Here is a 20,876-nt window from a genome sequence, read left to right as displayed (position 1 = left end):
ACCTACTGCTGAGGCCAGCCATCAGGATTGCTGTATTAGGACTGAACTGGGCCAGAAAGTAAGTGCCGAACTACGAGCACCATCTACGGGCTGCCAATGAATTTACGTTTTTGATTTAAAGTCAAAGGTAAATATGTGAAGAGAACATACATTTCTACTTGCATGCCAGGATTTTGGCGCAAAATGTTAGCTTCGAGCCTTTTTTTTTGTTTTGGACATTGCAAAACAATGAATATAAAATTTCCATAGAATTAACGCATGCTGTTTTTTGAAAAATAAAAATAGTTTCAAAACTAGTGAAAAAATTATCAACATGGACTAACACGCCTTGGATCTATTATGACGTTAGAAAAACGATTTAATATTGGAAGAGTCGTATAACTGAATTAGAAAGAAAGTAGAATAGGGTAATGGCAGGTTCCCGAGACGACACAGTTCTGGTGAATTGTGCGACATAGCAAAAGTAATGGATATCATATTGGCGATCCAGCCAGCCAATTTAAACCTATAGTGTACAATTTTCGGTATGGGTTATGATGGGAAAGGTTCTCTCACTTATCGGAAAAATCCGACGTTGAGTTAGCAAAAACCATGAAAAAAGTGAACAAATCAACTGTCACCAATGTAAAAAAAGTACATATTCGGTGACCGTATAATGATAACCAGGAAACCAGAAGCAAAAAGAGCTACAGAAGGAGCCGGTCTGCCTATTTATAAGAAGGTAGTGACTTCAAATCGCAAAGGAAAACAAAACAAAAACAAACGAAAACAAAGGACAAAACACGACCCACAAGTTCGATTGCATAATGATGGAAACAAAATCTACATCATGGTAGACATCAATCAGTCACTAGGGCAAGAGTTTTATAAGGTAACCGAAATATTACAGACATTTGTAAGTCCGTGACATTTTCGATTACAAGCCTCTGAAAAACGCTTGCTGCCTTTTTAGAAGCAACACAGCTATTCTGTGCTGTTTTGGCCGGATTTAGAATTCTGCCATTACGGAACAGAAGCCATGGAAGTTTAGGTGGTGCCCTACGAGCCCACTAAGCATGCTCGAGCTTAGGCCATGGTCAAGTGAAATCTGAGGAAGCCCCTAGATACTGTTGGAAACGAGATGCAAACGAGAAAACAAACTAGAGTTTTGTGGTGAACAAAGTGGAGGCGGGGGCTCTACAGATGCTACTAGCAGAAGTTAAACGAAAGGCCTGGCAATTCGGACTCGGTCGACTGAAAACTGAAAACCAAATATTCTATTCACTTTTCCTCTGTCTTTCAGCTGGTCTACCCGGTAGAAGATGTAATTATGAGGCTTACAATCGAATGTACTCACTCATGTTTTGTATTCATATTATTGGGGCCATTGTGCGTTACTAGACGGTCGAAGATCTTTACTGTTAGAGTAGTGGTGAGAGAAAAGATATTTCAGTCAGTAGTAGATCAAAGCGAATGATTAAAAGTGTTGAACCGGAAAACACCCATAACTAGCGATTGGAGTTGGGCCATAGTCAGGGTAGGACCATCATGATTTTTCAGGTATAGCAACCTGAACAATCATAACGAATAGAGACGCAAAGGAGTGCCTGCAAACGATAACATAGAGTTCTGAATTGACAGACTGGCCATGACAATTCAGTAGCTCGCGAGAACTTGTCATCATTAAACCAGCGACACACGTTTCACGTAATCAGTGAGTGTCGTTGGTTTAATGATGCGAGTTTTTGAGTGATATGGCCAGTCTCTCAATTCAGAACTCTACGATAACAGCGTGTAGGCTCCCGATCTCGAAGAGAAATCGGTCAGCTGAAGAATAATAGAGCCACCGGAAAGCAGTTCCGGGTTTCGGAGCAAACTCACGCGGATGATCAAAGCTACCCTGGAGAGAGTAATGTGCTACGTGCGTATTTCAGGGGTACTCTCGAGTTCTTTCGAATCGCGCAGAGGGTTGCGGCAAGGGGTGGACTGCGCTATATGTTATTCAACTTCGCTATTAAAGATGTGATCCGGCAAATGAGCTTCGAAACGAGAGGAACGATCTTCAGCAAGAGTAGCCGACTTATAACCTTCGCAGACAACCTCGACATTATTACTAGAAACCTTGGGACGGCGAAAGCAATCTACACCAAACTCAAAACGGAGGCTACGAGGTTTGGGTTACAGCTCAATGCGTCGAATACAAAATACATGATAGGAAGACGCTCCAAAGAAAACAACGTTCGCCTTCCACGTCAGTGGCTATTGACGGTCATGAACTGGAAGTGGTTGATGAGTTCGTATATTTGGGATCTCTGGTTACCGCCGACAATAATGCGAGTAAGGAAATTTAATGACGCATTTAAGCTGGAGTTCCAGCCTACTTTTCCCTCCGCAAGGCGCTTTGATCAAGGAGTAACCGCTGCTGCATACAGCTGTCGATGTACAAAACGGTAATCAAACCGGTAGTCCTCTACAGACTTGAGACAGTTACTTTGCTAACGGAAGACATACGTGCACTTGCTTTACTTGAACGAAAGGTGTTGCGGACTACGTAGAAACGGAAAGCGAAGTGTGCCGTAAGCGTATCAACCGCGAGTTGCGGGCACTAGTCGATTCCCAGAGTTCACCTGACAAAAGTTGGGAGACCACGGTGGGCCGGTCACGTCACAAGGATGCCGGACGACTGTGCCGTGAAATCCGTTCTCTTCAAGAACCCCACCGGCACCAGGAATAGAAGGGTTCAACGTGCTAGATGACTCGATCAGGTTGAAACCGACTTGCGTGTGTCGAGACGCGCAACAAATTGGCGACGAATGGCCCACGGCTGAGTACAGTAGGGAGAAATTTTTGATCCGGCAAAAACTACGCCGGGTCTCGGTTGCTAGAAGAAGAAGAAGAAGTTGGATAACGGACTGGTGTATGCTAGTGCCATGGGCAAAACAGTTCAGATTCTGCATCGGTGCCGCTCTGCAATAGACGGTTTCGAAGAAGGATGCGAAGATCTCTGCAGCGTCCCTACTTGTTCAACACTGGACTAGGATCCTGGATATGTAGCTAACATACGTTGTTTTGGACCTCTCTTGATAAGTCGTTTCAGTCTTGTGAAAGGCTGTTCGGTCTATTTTTGACTTAAAAAGCAAGAAGAAGAGCGCTTCCGAGATTTACGGAGTAAGTTGCGCAATTCCGAAGTCCACCAAAGTTTGGAGAAAGTAAGGATTCCATGGAGAGTGCTATAGAATATTCACCCCTCACATTTTGATATTAAATCGAGAACAGACGATCGGATGTTATCTTTTCATCGATTAAGGGCGATTGTTGACTGGAAGAATACTGCACTGGAGGAGTATCGAATTTGCTACGTTGCGAGTACTTGCCTGCGATAACGGGTTAGAAGACCCCTCCTCCATGCTCAAGTACAGGACCGGAACGATTGCAAGACGCTGGCGGGAATAACTCGACTATACTGATGGAATCAGGGGCTTCCAAAATACTTGCAGGCGTGCAGAAGTAAGGTTTCACAATGACAGTTAACAAAACGGTGGTCGGTAAAGTGGCACAAATAGGTCGTCGATGGGTTGGTTCCTCAAACTTGGCGGATCCTCAAACTTGGGTAAAGAGGGACGTTATACTCACTTATTAAGCATTGCTCTTTCTTTTTCAAGGCTTATCTCCCATGAGATACTTCCAACATCTTTGTTTCAGAACGTTCTTCTACCGTTCTCTCAGTCGATTGTAATAAGCAACCATTGTAAAAAATTAAATAAATGCCTGACCTAATCACAAGAAAACACGAGGTTGGTTAGTTTTACTATGGTTTTTAGCCACCTTGAAGTATTTTTGACTCGCATCAATTTGGTGTTGCAAAATACCATAATAAAACCAGAGGTAATGATGTGGGGGTGATGATTCATGCCGTAACCTTTCAAAAATACAAATAAAACAGGCGGCCTTAGCATTGTTAGTTGGGCATTGGAGTACTTATAAGCTGCATACCTAGCGGCTGTTCGCAGCGTTTGCGAAGTTTAAGGTGATTGGAGGAAGGCTGCCCAAAATCGATGACAACAATAATCCGTTATCGGTAGATCAATAACGCTACACTATCAGAAAAGCAAAGTAAACTAAGTTAAATAGAACCGGTTTACGTTTAAGTTGGTGAAAGTCCCACCTGACTATCCAAAGCCCATGTGTAAAAGTAGAATTTATTATTTCAAACTGCTTTTACAATAAATCAGATGTTCCGCAAAGCAGCAACCTTGACCAGCCACTCTTTTTGCTTTTGAACGACACTGGAAGCAAATATTTTCATTGCACTGTCGATTACTTTATGCAGACGATATTTTTTTCAAAGTTATTACATTACTGAGTGACTGTATGCAAGGATACTTAAGAGCAATTGTAAACTGGTGTGTAGCAACCTGTTTGAAGCCGAGTATAAACAAATGCATTATAATGCATTTTCACGGGAAGCGTATTCCCATTGAATTTGACTACACTACTCAATTAAAGTTGCCACGTAGATAGAATATTGGCATACTGTGGGAGTTTTGAAAAGATAATGACCATAATTAACTAATTTTCAAGAGTCCCTATGACGGCATTGCCAGGTTATCCGACAACTGGGATTAATTTTTAAAATTGCTAATTAGTGATGTGATCCACTATGACTAAAACAGCTTTATTGCCCTCTTGGGAGATCAATTCTAGCAACAAACTCTATCGTATGGTGCCCACCTCTCGCTAATTGATCCCACACAGAAAGGGACCGGTGTAAAATTCCTCCACTACCCTCTTCATCAGCCTTACCTGGCGGAATGTGCTGAACCTGAACCGCTGTACAAGGACGACTGAGGCCTTCATTTCTGGTACACATTTACAAGGTGAGTAGTAATAACTGTCAGTGTTTTTTGGACGTGTTTAATTAAAAATGAGTTAATCACAGATGTGTCTGCATATTTTTCGTTTAGAGTGCATTCAAATGTCAACACACCTTGCAAGTTTGTACTGAACTTCCATTCGTTAAAGAATCGTGTTAATCATAGACGCCGAAAGCAAACATAAGTATGTTTTTGAAATATTTTCAAAGCCGTGTTATTTTAAAGAAGCTGAAGCCATTCGGAATAAACGAAAGATTCATCTTTCGTACCATGAAGTGATACAAGATTCTTGAAAAACACTCCTCAAACCAGTGAAATTTCCATATCTGGACGGCATCTTACTCACCTTCAGACGAAAATCGGACAGAGTAGGCTTTACTCCGGGTCATATTCTGGACAGTTGCGAAAAGTTAAAATGAGCAGAGATGATAAACTTTGCCGCAAACCTTCAGACCAATAAGTTTAACATTAAAAGTTCAAGCTGATGGCAAAAAAAGTTTAAAAAAACTTCAGTAATTCCGCAAAAACCAGTTTTTTGTCCAATGGCACTAATCGAGATATCGCAGAAAAAACAAAAGACAGAACTATGTGCTTTGCTTGATATTGGAGGAGCATTTGACAACAGGTCCATCACATCAATTATACCTAGTCATACGACCCACCACATAAATGGATATCAACAACGTAGACGTTTAAACATGAACCTAACCTTAATATATTTTATTTTGAATTATGAAAAATTCAAATGTACAGTAGGACGATGACGGATGGAACCAATTATTCCATTACTAACCATAAGCATTATTGTAATGTATCGAAATACTTGCAGGTGGCGTAATTCAACAATAAAATTATCGCTCCTTTTTATGCATTCTCGTTGTTTTCAATGTTCCAGTTTCATCTACACCGCTTAAAAAATATCGTCAACACTCGGTCGTGCACTTACCTGTAAACTTAAATTTCTAACCAGTCTCAACGCGGGCACTTCGACCAGCTCCAGAAGAAACATCTGCGGCAGCCCGCCGTCGAATCCTTCGATACATTCGATGTGTAGCGAGTCGGACGATTGGTTCGATATCGTGCAGTTCTGCAGTGCAAGCGGTCGCCCTGGAGATGAGCAAAAGCAAACGAATTTAACTCATGGATATTTGCATGTACATACACAGGTAGTGCACTATCAGGACTATACGGAAGCAGCAAAAAGGTACGTGGTGGACCCTCTGTGCAAACACTCGTTGTTGCAGCAACGATCTTTGATGTTGCAAACGAAAGGGCAAGCGACTTCCACGGGCCACAAACGCCGCAACTGCCGACCACCTTGGTTTGCTTGTACGGGGAAAAGCAAACCGCGCATTTGAGGTCAACCATCAGTCAGTCGGGAGTGGTACCATTGAAAGAGGCGCCCAAGTGTAGATTAAAAAGCGATCTAATTAAATTTTGATTTATCTCTCTGGGCCATGTTTCAGTTTCTTTTCTTTTTTATGCAATTTGCTCCTTCCACACGGCACTGAAACTTTTCCAACAGGAACCACTTGACCCAAGCTGGGCCAGCCTCAAGGGTTTTTGCTAGATTAGATGTAGTACATTTTTTCTTTTTTTTTTTGTTCTAGAGTGCGCTTTCAACACCCTTGAAAGAATGTTGTTTTCGACACTTACCTGCTGCTACGACCTGAAATATGCAGGGCGTTTTCTGCAGCCCAATGGCGTTCCGCCCCCAGCAGGATATCGTGCCGTAGTCCAAGTCCGAGGTGGGTGTGTAATTAAGCCGCGATAAACCCGTCTTATGTGTTTAGTTATGCCGTGTTGATTGTTGCACCCCGCACGACGCGATGAGGCAGGAAAAACGAAGTTGAACAATAAATTATGTTATTAAACTAAGTAAAGTTAGAACTTAAGGCTATGGTTTCAAAGCAGAGACTGCACCGGTTCAGTACGAGAGGATTATAAGTTTGTGTTGGGTACTTGTTTGAGTTTCAGGGGTTAGAAAAGAATTGAAAATTTAGAAATACACAAACGATTATATGATTGCGTACAAATTCCTCGCAAATGTATCTTCAGCAAAGTCCGCGTCATTCTATCCCAAGAAGTTAAAAGCACTCGTAATAAGGACTGTCAATCCGACATGATGCTAGAAAGGCTATTATAAACATGACCCGACAATGCACCAAGCGCAATAATGAACTTACACGCGCTAATGCTACTATTGTCTGGGTTTGGCTGGCGTGATTAAAAAAACGAACGAAGGAAAAATCCCTCCGTTTCACAGCGCGCAAAAAAAACGTTGTAATAAGAAAAAAAAATCCGGAGGATAATAATAAGGGCGAACAAAAGAATGGAACCGAAAAAAGGGCAGGCCAACAAAAAATGAGTTAAAATACAAAGAATGGCGCAAACTTCAAAAGAGTGTGAAAATTGTCCAAAGATTTTACCCCACTTGGCTATAAGAAAAGGAAATGTTTTCTCGTTGCTTTAGCGTCGCATTTTTTTGCTGCCCAGCATGCCGGAGCTTAATTTTATATTCATTCATTTTAGCCCTCTGTTTGGGCGTTCTCGTGAACATAAAGACTAGCTAGTGTTTTTTTTTTCTTCGCTACACTTCGATTAAAACCTTGAATGGGTGGGTTGATTTTTTAGTAATTTGATTTTCAATTGCATCCGACAGCAGCAGAAGTTGGCGGAAGTTTCTTTTTTAATTAGAAAGAAGACAATTTATTCGGTATTTTCTAATAGTTCAGCATGTGAAGAGCCTGTCGCCGAGATAATTAACTGTCATTCCTCTCGTGTGTCTCCTGTGCAGTCAGGCAATGCAGGATAGAGCCGGGAAAAAACAGCGGATGATGGGAAAACCTACCTCGCTCGAATGCAGCCTCGCCGGTAGCTCTGTTTGCTCGCCGGATGAGTTGAAAGTCCAATGAAAGGATTCCGCCGGGGGAGATGCATCCACCTCACACTTGAGCTGCAGCGTTTCGTGCTTGAGTGCACCGAGCAGCTCTTCACGGTCCGTTGCGCACACCGGTGCATCTGGAATGAGGAAAAACCGAACCGACAATGTAGCATGGAAAAACAGCGAGCGATATGAATGGACCCGCGACTAAGGAAGAAAAATGTTAGTCCGGAAAATTGGCTGCATTCTACAACCACATTTAGTCGAAGTGATTTAATGTACATACAGTTAGTTACCTACGTCGAACGGTAAGGGAATAGTGGTGCTCCATTACTGATGCTTACAAATTTTGCTTTCGTTATCATACACCGTCGAAATTATTCATCACAACTTGAAAAAATTGTTATAACATAAGCACGATTAAACCGTCATTGTCATTATATGCAAATGAGCCTGAGTGAGAAAAAATTCTAAAGTTAGCATTCCCTATACCGAGAGACCCGACTTCAACTGTGAGTAAATAACGTTCCAACGATTCTGTAGAGCTCATTACGTCATAGTTTTTATGGTAGCTTATTTACATTAAATTTAACATACACACACAACGTACATTTAATTCTTAACCATGATAAAAGTTAAAGAATTTTTACTTCCGATGGGAAACAGTTTCAAAGTTAACTTAAATTGTTTATGAACACCCTCGGAAATAAGAGCCGCTGGCCGTTGGCGAGTAATAATAATTACGTTTCGACCTTGAGTAATAATTTAGCAACGAATCCTTAAATGAATACGATAAAAGTTTGGATACAATTTGCATGTTCTGGAATGAGGAAAACGATACCTATAGCATTGTGATGGAGAAACTTTTCAACCCGAAAATATCAGACTTGACTGGGAACCGAACCAGCTGGCACACCTCCTGTACCTAGTTACTAGCCAGGCCTGGGTGCTGTTAACCGCACGGTGTCACTGCCGGGTGGGGCGGTTAATAATTTAGGCTTTTTTCTACAGATACACCATTGAAGAAAAAGACTGGTTCTTAGTTATACCTACCAGCTACTTGTGTTTCATTATAACTGTGATAGCCACCTCATGATGTTTCTTTGTTATAGAAATGATTTCATGCTGGTATCATATTTGTACCCAAAAGGATCATGACAACGTACGACAACATTTTCAAGTTTCGTACAAAATTGTTCGAGCTGACTCAAAAGGCTACGAAACTTTTTACAATTTACTATTGCGGAGTTTCCACCTATTTAGAGTCCCACAATCCCACGCGAAAATTATTAGCGTGGTTATTTTCTGCGTTTACCACGCATGTTTGCAATTTAGCAATTTGAACTATCAGTTTTTCGTCATTGCCTCCCCACTGCTCCCCTCCTTGCTTGACAAGCATATTTTCAATGTACTTAGCAAGTACAGGATAATTATTATTAAAAAAACAAATTTGCGTAGGACTCAGTAAATTGCTGCCAGGTGCAATACATTGTAAATGAATAATTCTCGCTGAAACGGGGCCACTACTAACACGAAGTCTGCAAATATTGGAGCTTTGTACTTAATTGGTTGTAAATGGTTAAAATATAAGAATTGCACTATTAATACCTCGAAAAAGTGAACGCCTCGTTCGCCTAAAAATTTAACTTTTTTCGAAGCATTCGGGCCCCTTAGCGAATGAGGGGTCCATTGTTTCGAGGTATTAAAAGTGCATTTCTTATATTGTTTAACCATTTTCAACTAATCAAGTACAAAGCTCCAATATTTGAAGACCTAGTGTTAGTAGTGGCCCTATTTCAGGAGTATTACTCAAATACTTTCAAAACTTTTTGAATTTGCGAAAAATCGTTATGTGGTAAATGGGTGACATCCCAGCTAGCACCAACTCGTATATCAATGTACGAAAATTATCGTAAATGCCTCTTATCAAATTCTAAATCGTAACTAAAGCTTGATAAAGTGGGCCCAAGTTAATTTTCTATCGTATATGATGATAATAATTGACATAGATACGGTTTTCAGCACAAATTTGTATAGCATTACGAAGCGAGTTGCGCTTAATAGGATATTATCGTATATAGCATAGCATAGTATAGCATAGCGTAGACAACCGTACACACCATGCCTGGCTGATATGGTGTACCCGTAAGTACACCATATACCAGGTCATATCCTTACGATTGTAGAAATGGGTACGTTAGTTGAACATCTACTTTACAAGGATGCATAAAAACTCACGCAATCCTCATAGGTGTACATGTTCCCAATACGATATAAATATGTTATAAATAACTATTGAAATTTTAGCACGAGCAGTCTTCAAAAAATATCAAGACATAGATTTGATATTTTCCCGAAGTTTCGACACTTTGTTGGTGTCTTTTTCAAGGGGTACTGTGGTAAAATGCATTTTTAATGTTAGTCTTTTAAGTTGCTTACATTCATTTTTATTGCTTACATATTAATGGACTCGGATAGGTTGGCTACTTGTCTGCACCAGCTAATAGCCGGAATCTGGGAAACAGAAAAGCTACCGGATAAGTGGAAGAAAGGGGTAATATGCCCAATACACGAGAAGGGCGACAAGTTGGAATGAGAGAGCTATCGAGCCATCCCCATCAGGGACGTAAAATGTACTGGTTGGTGACCAAAATCTGAAGACATTTGACATTATTTCTTGCGACTAGTCATTCGGCAGATTTCTAGTACACACGCACCGAGAAGATATACCAGAATAACGATAACATCGCTTGCTCGTCGTGTTGGATACATTTCGGAGCGGCAAAGTCACGCTTCAACATTTTAACACCATGCATGACAAATAATATTGGGCGATACCGATACTCGAATCGATATCGATACTCGAAGGCCGATATTACGATATATTTTATCGATAGTTACGACGCTGATATTACGCTAAATGGATACTTTCATCCTGATATTGATATGATAAAGCGGGATACGCAGCTGAAAAGATATGGGTTGACGGCTATAAACGGGAAGTGGTTGATGAGTTTGTATATTTGTGATCAATGGTCATCGCCGATAATAACACAAGTAGCACTTGTGTTCCCTACACAAGACGCTTCGATCAAGGATACGCCGCTGGACAAAGCTGACGATATACAAACCGCTAATCAGGCCGGTAGTCATCTACGGACTTGATACATCAACTTTGCCTACAGAAGCCCACGTGCAATTGCCGTATTTGCAAGGTGTGGTGGACTATTTTTGGCGGTGTACAAACGGATAGCGGAGAGTGGCGTACCATGAACGTACCATATTCTGCGCAGTTAAGACATTTTTATGATTCTTCCGCTATTCTAAGTTTTCTAGATTTAAATTAACAACGTGGATAGCCTCAACGTGTAGTGCTACGGTTTATAATATCTGGTAAAAAATATGGGAATTAAAAGTCGACCAACAATTGAGTATATTTTTCGTTTTGTAAACTTATCCACGGTGCCTAATTCTGCGCACTTTATTGCCCATGTTCCTAATTCTGCACATGTTTGCTCCTAATTCTGCGCACCCAAAAAGTGAAAATAAATACTCCTGCCATGCTGTTTATGTTTTTATACGCTGAAAGCACACCAAAAAATCCAGCATTAGCCATTACCATAATTAAATCCATGATCCGGCCTTCTTGTGCTGTCCGGGTGGCAAAGGAATATTGCTATCATTTTGATTGCCTCATTTTAAATATTTTATTCTCGATAACGTGAAGGGCGAATTGATTCTGGTTTTCTGCATACTGAACATTACACTGTAAACTAATACTAAAAATTGTGTTCCAACACAATTCTAACTAAAAAATTCTAACAAGTAGAAACCACTTCCCCACTCTCTGACAGCCCCATGAGGTTGGACAATAAAAAAAATAGAAGACATGGTTGCATGAATTGACGCTCGTAGGTTCGGACCCCGAGACACAGCACAGGATGCCAATCAATGCAAGTTAAAGATTCTACTTGAATTTTCATGCCTCTATACCTCAGCCATTTGGGTGAGGTTGCGTATTCTTTCGCGATTTCTTCGTAGGATACATTACTGCGCAGAATTTGGAACATGAATCAAAAATCTGTGCCTAAATCTGCGTATTATTGCATCGCATTTTTTTAAGGAAAGCAATGCATGCAATCATTCTTTTTGTGTAAAACATGACTAAAACTAATGATTCTTTCTAATTATGCTGGGTAATTTGATCATTGCAAAGAATTTAGATCATAAATTTGTTAATTTTCTAAAAGGACAATCTTAGCGTTGGTGCTAACGACGATGTTTTTTGTCATATAAAATACTTTCAGTTTCACGTTAAATTGTTTCGCTCTCAAATATTATGGCTCATTTGTGAAAAATGGCGTAATATTCAACAGACATTTATAAAAAAATAACGCAATGATCATAGTTATGCACAACGTTAAAAAATACTCATATAAAGAAAAATGCGCAGAATTAGGAGCGGGCACGGTAGGCGTATAAACCTGAGTTGCAGACACTACTTGGAGAGATTCCCATCGTACACCTGGCGAAAGTTGAAAGATTACTGTGCAATGCTGTGACTGTGAGTGAAATCCGTTCTCTTCAAGAACCCCACCGGCACCAGGAATAGAGGAGCTCAACATGCTAGATGACTCGACCAGGTTGAAGCCGATTTGCATGTATCGAGATGCGCAACGAATTGGCGACAAGTACCGACCGAGTTGAGATACGGCAAGAGGCACCCCGCCTCTAATTTGTACAAATCCTTATTAAAATAAATTTATACTTAGCATTTTCAACTCCCAGAATTGACGAGTGGTGAATAACCCGTCGGTTAAACCACTCTATAATAAACTAAACAACAACAAGAAATCCCAGAATGCCACCTTAAATAGTATCGATAAAGCTTATATCAATACTTTAAGAGCGATATATCGAGGGTATCGATATAGCTGCGGAATTAGTATCGATATTAAATCATCGATATTTTTAGGAATTTTGCCCAATGCTAATGATAAAAGGTGTACTGGTTTTTGGTATTCTCGTTTGTTGCTACTTTCGTATGCCTACAGCTTTTTCCCAAATAATGCGGATTCAAAGAAGAACCTTTCCAAAATTGAAAACGAACTCTACTGCATTTATTCTTACAAGATATTTAAAGTAGTGACCAGCCACAAAACCGTCCCATAATGCAACAATTTTCATTACATCAAGTTCAGGTGAAAAAGGCATCAATAATTACACCTAATTCTGTATCGCTTGTCCATACTATTCCAGCTAGCACTGTAAGCAAAAAGCGGCGAATGCCTGTCATTTCTATACTGTGACATTTTCTGCGACTGATCACAGTGAAATAAGAATGTTTGCGTATTATCATGGACGTATTCGAGCTAGTTTCAACGCATCAAGAGATAAGCTCTCTCGATACAGAAACAATACGAAGCAACGGTATTGGTTGAGATTCTGACATGGCACTGCATACTGGCAAATGTATAGAAAAAATGTAACCGTTTCGGTCCCTGATCCCATTGGCGTAGCTAGGAATTTTCCCTGGAGGGGGCTTAGGGGGTGCCTTCCAAAAAAATTTTAATTATGATCCTGTTACTCTGACTATCACCGATACCACAAGGTTTTGTAGGGAAATACCAGGCGGGCTTTTTACGCGCAATTACCAGAAATGGCGGGAATACAACCTGTCCGCGCATTACATGTTTATTGATTTCAAAGCAACATACGATACAATCGATCGAGACCAGCTATGGCAGATAATCCACGAACACGGTTTTCCGAATAAACTGATGGAACTGAGCAGAGCTACATTGGAGAGGGTGTTGTGTTTCGTGTGCATCTCGGGGATACTTTCGAGTTACTTTGAGACGTGGCGAAAGTTGGGACAAGGTGACGATTTTTTTGCATGCTATTCAACATCGCACTTGATCCGACGAAATCGGAATCTAGGACGAGTGTTCTAAACATAAATACGGCCAAGACCAAATACTCAAACGAAACAAACGCGTGCCTCTCGCGGACGGTAACTATTGATGGCGACGAACTAGAAGTGGCAGATGGGTTCGTGTATTTGGGATTGCTGGTGCACACGGACAACAACACTAGTAAGGGGATCTAGTTGCGCATTTAAGCGGGAAATTAAGCTTCCTTTGACCTTCGCAAAATGCTAGGCATACGCTATGTTCGAGCAGAAGGTGCTGCGAATGATGTTTGGCGGAGTACAAACTACAAAGCGGAGATTAACGGAGAAGTATGAATCATGAGGTACAAGCACTGTTTGGAAAGATTGCCATCGTCATCTGGCGAAAGTCAGTAGCCTACAGTGCGACGAAAACAGTTCTATTCAACAACTGCACCAGCATTAGAAACAGAGAGGCTCAACGTACGCTCGACCAGGTCGAAAGTGATTTGCGAATTCTGTGACTCGGAAATTTGCGACGAGTTGCCCAAGATGTAGTTGAATGGAGACGAACGCTTCAAACAGCATGAGCCGAGGTGGCTACTAAGCTATTGACAACGACGACAACTACGCTTTTGCGATGCCTAGTGAAAAAAGAAAATATCTACACAGCGAGAACATATATACACTGAGTTTTTTCCCGGTTTCCAATTTCAATGAGGAAAATTTCTGGAGGGGCCTGCAGAATTCTGGAGGGGGCCTGGTACCCCAGGCACCCCCTCTAGCTACGCCAATGCCTGATCCCCATTCTCAACACCGTCTATGAAGAGCTTCTCAAATCATCTTTCGCTGTCTATCGCCGCTAGCAAATAGATTCGTGGGAAGTTATCAAGCCGATTTTGAGGACGGGTGATTGACAACAGACCAAATCTTTGTATTGCGACAGATCTTCCAAATGTGTCGCGAAAACCAGGTCCCCACGCACCAAGACCCCCAAGACTGAATGGTGTACAGTGCTGTATAACAGTATCGGGGGCGTTATAAAGCCCGTATAAAAGACACAGGGGATTTCGATAAGGCGATGGTATTTCTTGCCAACCTGTTCAACAGCGCGCTAGACGGTGTTATGAAACGTGCGGGCTCTAACATACGGGGCAAGATCTCCAATAAATCTAGTTTCTGTTTATCTGTTTCACTGAAGACGCCTAACATTGTCGGAAGGACGTTCCAGGCGATTGCTAAGCGGTATACCAAGCTAAAGCGAGAAGCAGTGAAGGTTGGATTAGTTGAACCAGAAGAACCGAGGGCGATCGAGCTCGCATAGACAATAGTGTGGTAGTCGACGGGGATGAGTTCGAGGTGATGGACGAATTACCCAAGCAACACGCTCTTCTGGCTGCAGCGACCCATTTATAACCGAAATTAGACTTATAATCAATTGCCACAACAAAATTATAACAACCGGGTAAGCAGGGTAGATATACCTCGGGTAGTTCATGACGTCAGCAAAGAAATACGCAGACACATTTTTCTCATAAGTCGTATTTAATACGGACTCCAACAGGCTCTAAAACCTGGTAAGCATCATCGCCGTACCAAATGTATCATATACAAAATGCAAATAAGACCACTAAACAGGCACGAAACGTAGACAATGCTTGACAGCGACGTGAAAGCACTGGTCGGTTTTGAACGTCGTGTGCTTAGGACCATCTTTGGCGGGGTATGTGAGAGCGGTGTATGGAGAACCACGAGCTGGTGCAGCTTTTCGGCGAACCCAGTATCCAGAAAGTTGCTAAAGCTGGTAGGGTACATGTTTTGAGAATGCCGGATAATAACTACGCAAAAATGGTGTTCGCCTCGAGTCCGGTTGGCAACAGATGCAGAGGTGTACAATCTGCTACATGGTTAGATCAAATGGAGTAAGACCTGGAAGGTGTGGGACATTCGAGAAATTGGAGACGGACAGCCATGGACCGAGTTTGTTGACGGTTGCATAAGCATAAGCATGAAAATGCTCAAATGTCATCGCACCATGAAAAATAAAATAAAATCCGGAAGTTATCAGCGGAAGGAATTATTGCATAGTACACTCGTAAAACTCCTGGGTTGGTGGCTCCACAGCTATCGCTTACAATTCCTGTACTGTTCCTGCTGATCTCCGAGGTGGTTTCCGAGAGGATCGCTCCACGACGGATCAGATGTTCACCCTGCGTCAGTTGCTAGACAAGTTCCGGGAGTACAACGTGCAGACACACCATCTGTTTGTGGACTTTAAAGCGGCGTACGATTCAGTCAAACAAAATGAGCTGTGGCAGATAATGCTAGAATACGGTTTTCCGACGAAACCAGTTACGCTGATTTGTGTGACGCCGGACGGATTCAAATCATGCGTTAGAATAGCGGGTGAGACCTTAGCTGCTTTCGTGACGTTGGATGGACTGAAGCAAGGGGATGCACTCTCTAACCAGCTATTCAACATTGCCTTGGAAGGTGCATTACGAAGCGCAAACGTGGAAAGGAACGGAACTATCATCTCGAAATCTTACATGCTTCTTAGTTTTGCAGATGACGTCGATATCATCGGAATCAACCGTAGAGCAGTGGAAGAGGCCTTCACGCCCTTTAAAAGAGAAGCGGCGAGATTATGACTTACCATTAACACCACCAAAACGAAGTACATGGTTGCTGGCAGGGAACGTGGGAGACCAACTTGGTGCCGAGGTATCTAACTCTCGTGGGGAACGATATGAAGTAGTGGAGGAATTTATATACCTTGGTACACTCGTGACATGTGACAACGATGTAAGCCGCGATATGACACGACGAGTTGCAACCGCGAATCGGGCTTTCTACAATTTACGTAGCCAACTGAAGTCCCGTAGTTTGCAAATTCGCACAAAACTGGCGCTCTACCGAACACTAATCCTCCCGGTGGCTCTTTACGGACACGAATCATGGACGCTAAAGGAAGCTGATCGACGAGTGCTTGGGGTTTTGAGCGTGAAATTCTGCGATCTATACTTGGTGGTACAATGGAAAATGGAGTGTGGCATAGACGCATGAATCACGAGGTGTGCCAAGTATACAAATATGCTGATATAGTGAAGGTAGTGCAATGTGGAAGGCTGCGGTGGGCTGGACACGTGGCCAGAATGCCCGATAAAAAAATAACCAAAACAGTTTTCAGTAGAGAACCAGGAAAAGGCCGTAGACTCCGAGGCAGGCCCCGCACCTGGTGGGTGTGTGCTGTCGAAGACGATGCACGTTCAGCTGGTGTTCGTGGGGATTGGAGAACTGCAGCCCAGGACCGCCGGTACTGGCGAACCGTTGCCACTAAAGTAAAGGATGTACACTCGTAAAACTGAGGAGCGGATCGGTAAACGAGTTGGAGAGAACGATCCGAATGACCAGTGGAAACACATCCACAATGCGATCAATACTACAGCCACTTACAGTGAGTGGTTTGGCACAGAGCGTTAGTAAGTGACTAACGAAAAGAATTAGAATCACATATTGACTGCAACTGTGATACGCCAAAGCATACCGAGATGCTTCGAGATTGCGAGATGAATTGCTACGAGAGGCACGATACGAGAAGCCACTTTAAAAAAATCTACGGAATCAGGAACCAAACCGTACCAACTTCTATTAGGTGCAACGAAAAGGGGAGGAACTTGATTACCAAAAGCTTTGACGAGATAGCCAGGTGTTGGAAACAACAACTTTTCGGTGTACTGATAAATGATGATCAAGATGGAGCTGTAAACAGAAACGGGACAACGATTGAGGATAATGGTCAAACTATCCATAGCTATTTATGGCATCCCCGCTGAGCTCTTGAATGTCGGGCGGATGGCTGTGTTGTGCAATCCATCGGTTATACTGAGGAAGAACTACCTACGAACTGATTGGAAGGTCTCCTATGCCCTATTTACAAAAGGAGCCATCGACTCGTATAAAGTAATTATCGGGGAAACACACTTTTCTATTCTGCATACAAATTTCTCTCCCGCATCCTGTTTTATAGATTGAGACCGTCGGACACTCCAGGACGGACCAAATGCTCACCTTGCGGAAAATGCTCAATAAATTCCAGGGATTCAACTCGCAGACGCATCATTTGTATATAGATTGACTTTAAGGCGGCGTACGATTCAGTTAAACGAAATGAGCTGTGGCGGATAACGCTTGGACGAAGTGTTGGAACTACGGTGGTGATAAATGTAGATACTTTTGAGGTGGTCGACGAATTTGTTTACCTTGGTACATTACTAACATATGGCAACGATGTGAGCCGTGAAGTAAAAAAGTAGTTAGCGGCTGTCAATAGGGCTACGTAGCCAACTGAGGTACCGTAACCTGCAACTCCGGCGTCAGAAATAAATGGGCTCAACGTGCAAGATGGATCGACTAGGCCCAAAGTGATTTACTAGTGCTGAGACGACTGGGAAATGAGTGGCCCAAGATCAAGTTGAATGGAAACGACCACTTTAAACAACACGAACCACCCTGGCTCTATACTAGTATTATTAATTTCTAAAGAGCTTTTTTCTGTTACAATATAGGCACTTCAACAGATTCGGTCATTCGTGATTTCTGCGGGGTTTGGATTTTAACCAGGGTTCTCTGCGTGACAGGTGTGTACGCTAACCACTAAACCGGGACTGATCCCAAAAAGCTAATTAACTTCTTCTGATCTTTTAGAAAAAAAAACAAATTTTATATTTGAACAGCTTCGACTATTAATGCGCAATGCGAGTGCATTCCCAAGTAGCAATGTGAGTTTTATAGTGCACTTATTTTGGTTTTCATGATCAATTTTTGGTTATGAAGACCATTGTAAGAGTGCAATAAAACCCAACTAGCAACTTTTTGTATTTTCAATAAAGTACAGGTTTAGGCACCAAAAAGTGAGAAATCAAACAAGTAAAACAGGTCGTCCAAGAGTTCCATCCTTACTGGTGCTTGATTTTTTTTTTTGCGACTAGCAAGATTGTGCCTGTAAGTAAAACGCGCGAGACGCGAACCAAATTTATGCTCCATAGAATACTTACAGCGAACTCGTAACGTGACATGGTTGCTGGTTCCTCGTCCTTCAGTGTTGGCCGCCATACAAGTGTAGTCACCAGCCAGACTGCGAGAGACACTCTGCAGAGCAAGCGAGTGGTCCGACAGGATGATGCCAGCTGTAACGTTGTGGTGCAATTCGTTGCCCTGGTGGTGAAAACAGGTAAATGTTTTTAGTTTTTTTATTTACAAAAATATAATTATTGAAGAAACTTATTATTGAAGGCTTCTAATACGCAGTTTTAGATAATCTAATTATTATAATCTGTAGTATGAATGAGCTAGTTTTAAATAGTTACACAAATCCAGGATGTGTTTGATCTTTCTTAATTTGGGACAAACTATGACAAAGTCAAAATGAAAGACACGTAAAAGTGACTGTCTCATCAATTTCATCCAAGTTCATACAAAAAATTCATACACTTCAACGCGCAGTTTTCTCGGCAAAAAAAAGCATTCAACCAGCGATACATCATTCCAAGCCAACTCCCTTGTGATAGCAAAAAACCCAACCACCAAATTATGTTCCGCTGTTTATGGAACATTTGCCGCTCGCACAGCTTCTCATGCGCCGAACCTAAAAGCAATAAGTGTCGAAAGCTCCTCGCCGCTCAGGAATCTCGTCGAAGGTGGGACCATGGTTGCTTTTTGCTGGGTACTTTTTCGGTTAACGTGAATCCATTCTAGCCGAAGCCAATCTATCAACGATTTTCGAACCCTAAAATGCTTTCTAAATCCCATTGCCTTCACGATAGAGGCTGCTGCCAAAGAAAAAGCCCGCATCCGTTCAGCTTTAAAAAACAAAAGCCCCACGAAAAAGAAAAATCCTGTTCAGCAAACGCTGTAAGTCACTATAACTTTCCCCAGGAGGGTAGCTTTACGAAATCACCCTTATTCAACCGGCGACGTGGAGATGGAAGTGAAGAGAAAAAAAACGAGTAGCAATCCCTAAGGTTGCTGCCTGTTTTATCGTCCTTACACGCCGACAGAGGTGGCTCGGAAGATAACGTCATTTTGTGTCTTATTTTCCGCTCGCCGTACACAATTTAATACCGCTTTCTTTCAACACTCGCCCGAAACCCGGCTTGATTTATGCTGCGCTGGTGCAGGATAATTTTATATTATTTTATATGCATTATGTACTTACGTTATGATACCATGCCAGTTTGTACGGTTTTGGATTCGACTGAATGTGACAGTCGAAGTATATATCATCGCCCTCCTTGATGTCGTCTGGGTTTAACGATGATCCCATCTTCAGTGTTACAATTGGCATATCTGTTGGAGAAAAAATTGAAACAATGGTGAAAAATTACGTTTGGTCCTCTCGTGTGCTGGATTAGCATCTGAAGTCATGCTGGAAGACTAGCTGGAAGTGTAGCTGAGGATAATGCTGATGGTGGTGATTTGCACATCGTTCACGGAGCCAGCCGGATTGTGTATGGTCGCAAAAGCTGCGCTGATCGTAAAGATGCGGGAAAAATGTTTGTCAATTTAGGAGGAACATTTGCCTGGCAACGAAATGACGGCCAATTTTTCCTCGAATTTCTATCGTAAAAAGCAGCACGGTATTAACCCTTCGTGTGTGAGAATTGGCTTTACGTACCTACGTACTTAATGATTTTCAGCCGGCGTGCCTAAAATGGGAAAACCCATAAATGATTGTTTGTTTTTTTTTGTCTATGAATAGCCAGAATTATGTTCCAATGAACATAAACTGAGACTGCTGCTGGCAAATTTATCAATATGGATTTTAGGGGTTCACAATCATTATTTGTCATCTAAATTCTTGACTGATAACGTTGCAACCAGCTGTTAGAGCACAGGAATTATGAAGCTCGCATAGTAGATCCTATTAACGAGCAAACGATGACTAACTTGTTAGATCAGTGCAGTATGTATTTCGAAAATAACCGCCTGGCGATCTGTTAACAGTGATTAAAGTCAGTAAAGAGTGCGTTTAAGTTTTATATATTTCATAGAATTAGTTATAAAAAACAGATTGCGAATTTTTGCCAAAAAATCGTTCGCCTGATGACGCTTTTGCCGTTCTTCATGCCTATGATAGCCCATAAAGTATTTACCTACCTACATTATTCCATTTTTTGTGTCATACAAAATGCATGAATGACAAGTGTTGATTGCACTCAATTTAAAATGAAAACTTTTTTCTTTTACA

General features: G+C 41.8%; 1 protein-coding gene across 1 annotated transcript in view; it reads right to left on the bottom strand.

Moving 5' to 3' along the window:
• LOC128745648 (hemicentin-1) overlaps positions 1 to 20,876 on the bottom strand; it is a 109,758-nt gene that overhangs the window by 39,750 nt on the left and 49,132 nt on the right. Inside the window, exons 7-11 of the mRNA XM_053842724.1 lie at positions 19,845 to 19,975; positions 18,685 to 18,844; positions 7,705 to 7,874; positions 6,510 to 6,633; positions 5,800 to 5,960 (exon numbers count right to left, since the gene is read on the bottom strand). Of these exons, the coding sequence (XP_053698699.1) occupies positions 5,800 to 5,960; positions 6,510 to 6,633; positions 7,705 to 7,874; positions 18,685 to 18,844; positions 19,845 to 19,975 (746 nt within the window). The remainder of the gene's footprint in view (positions 1 to 5,799; positions 5,961 to 6,509; positions 6,634 to 7,704; positions 7,875 to 18,684; positions 18,845 to 19,844; positions 19,976 to 20,876) is intronic.

This window comes from Sabethes cyaneus, chromosome 1, assembly GCF_943734655.1.
Source record: "Sabethes cyaneus chromosome 1, idSabCyanKW18_F2, whole genome shotgun sequence".
Lineage (NCBI taxonomy): Eukaryota > Metazoa > Arthropoda > Insecta > Diptera > Culicidae > Sabethes > Sabethes cyaneus.
The sequence above is the reverse complement of the archived record's forward strand: the minus strand, read 5'-3'. Positions and strand labels throughout refer to the sequence as shown.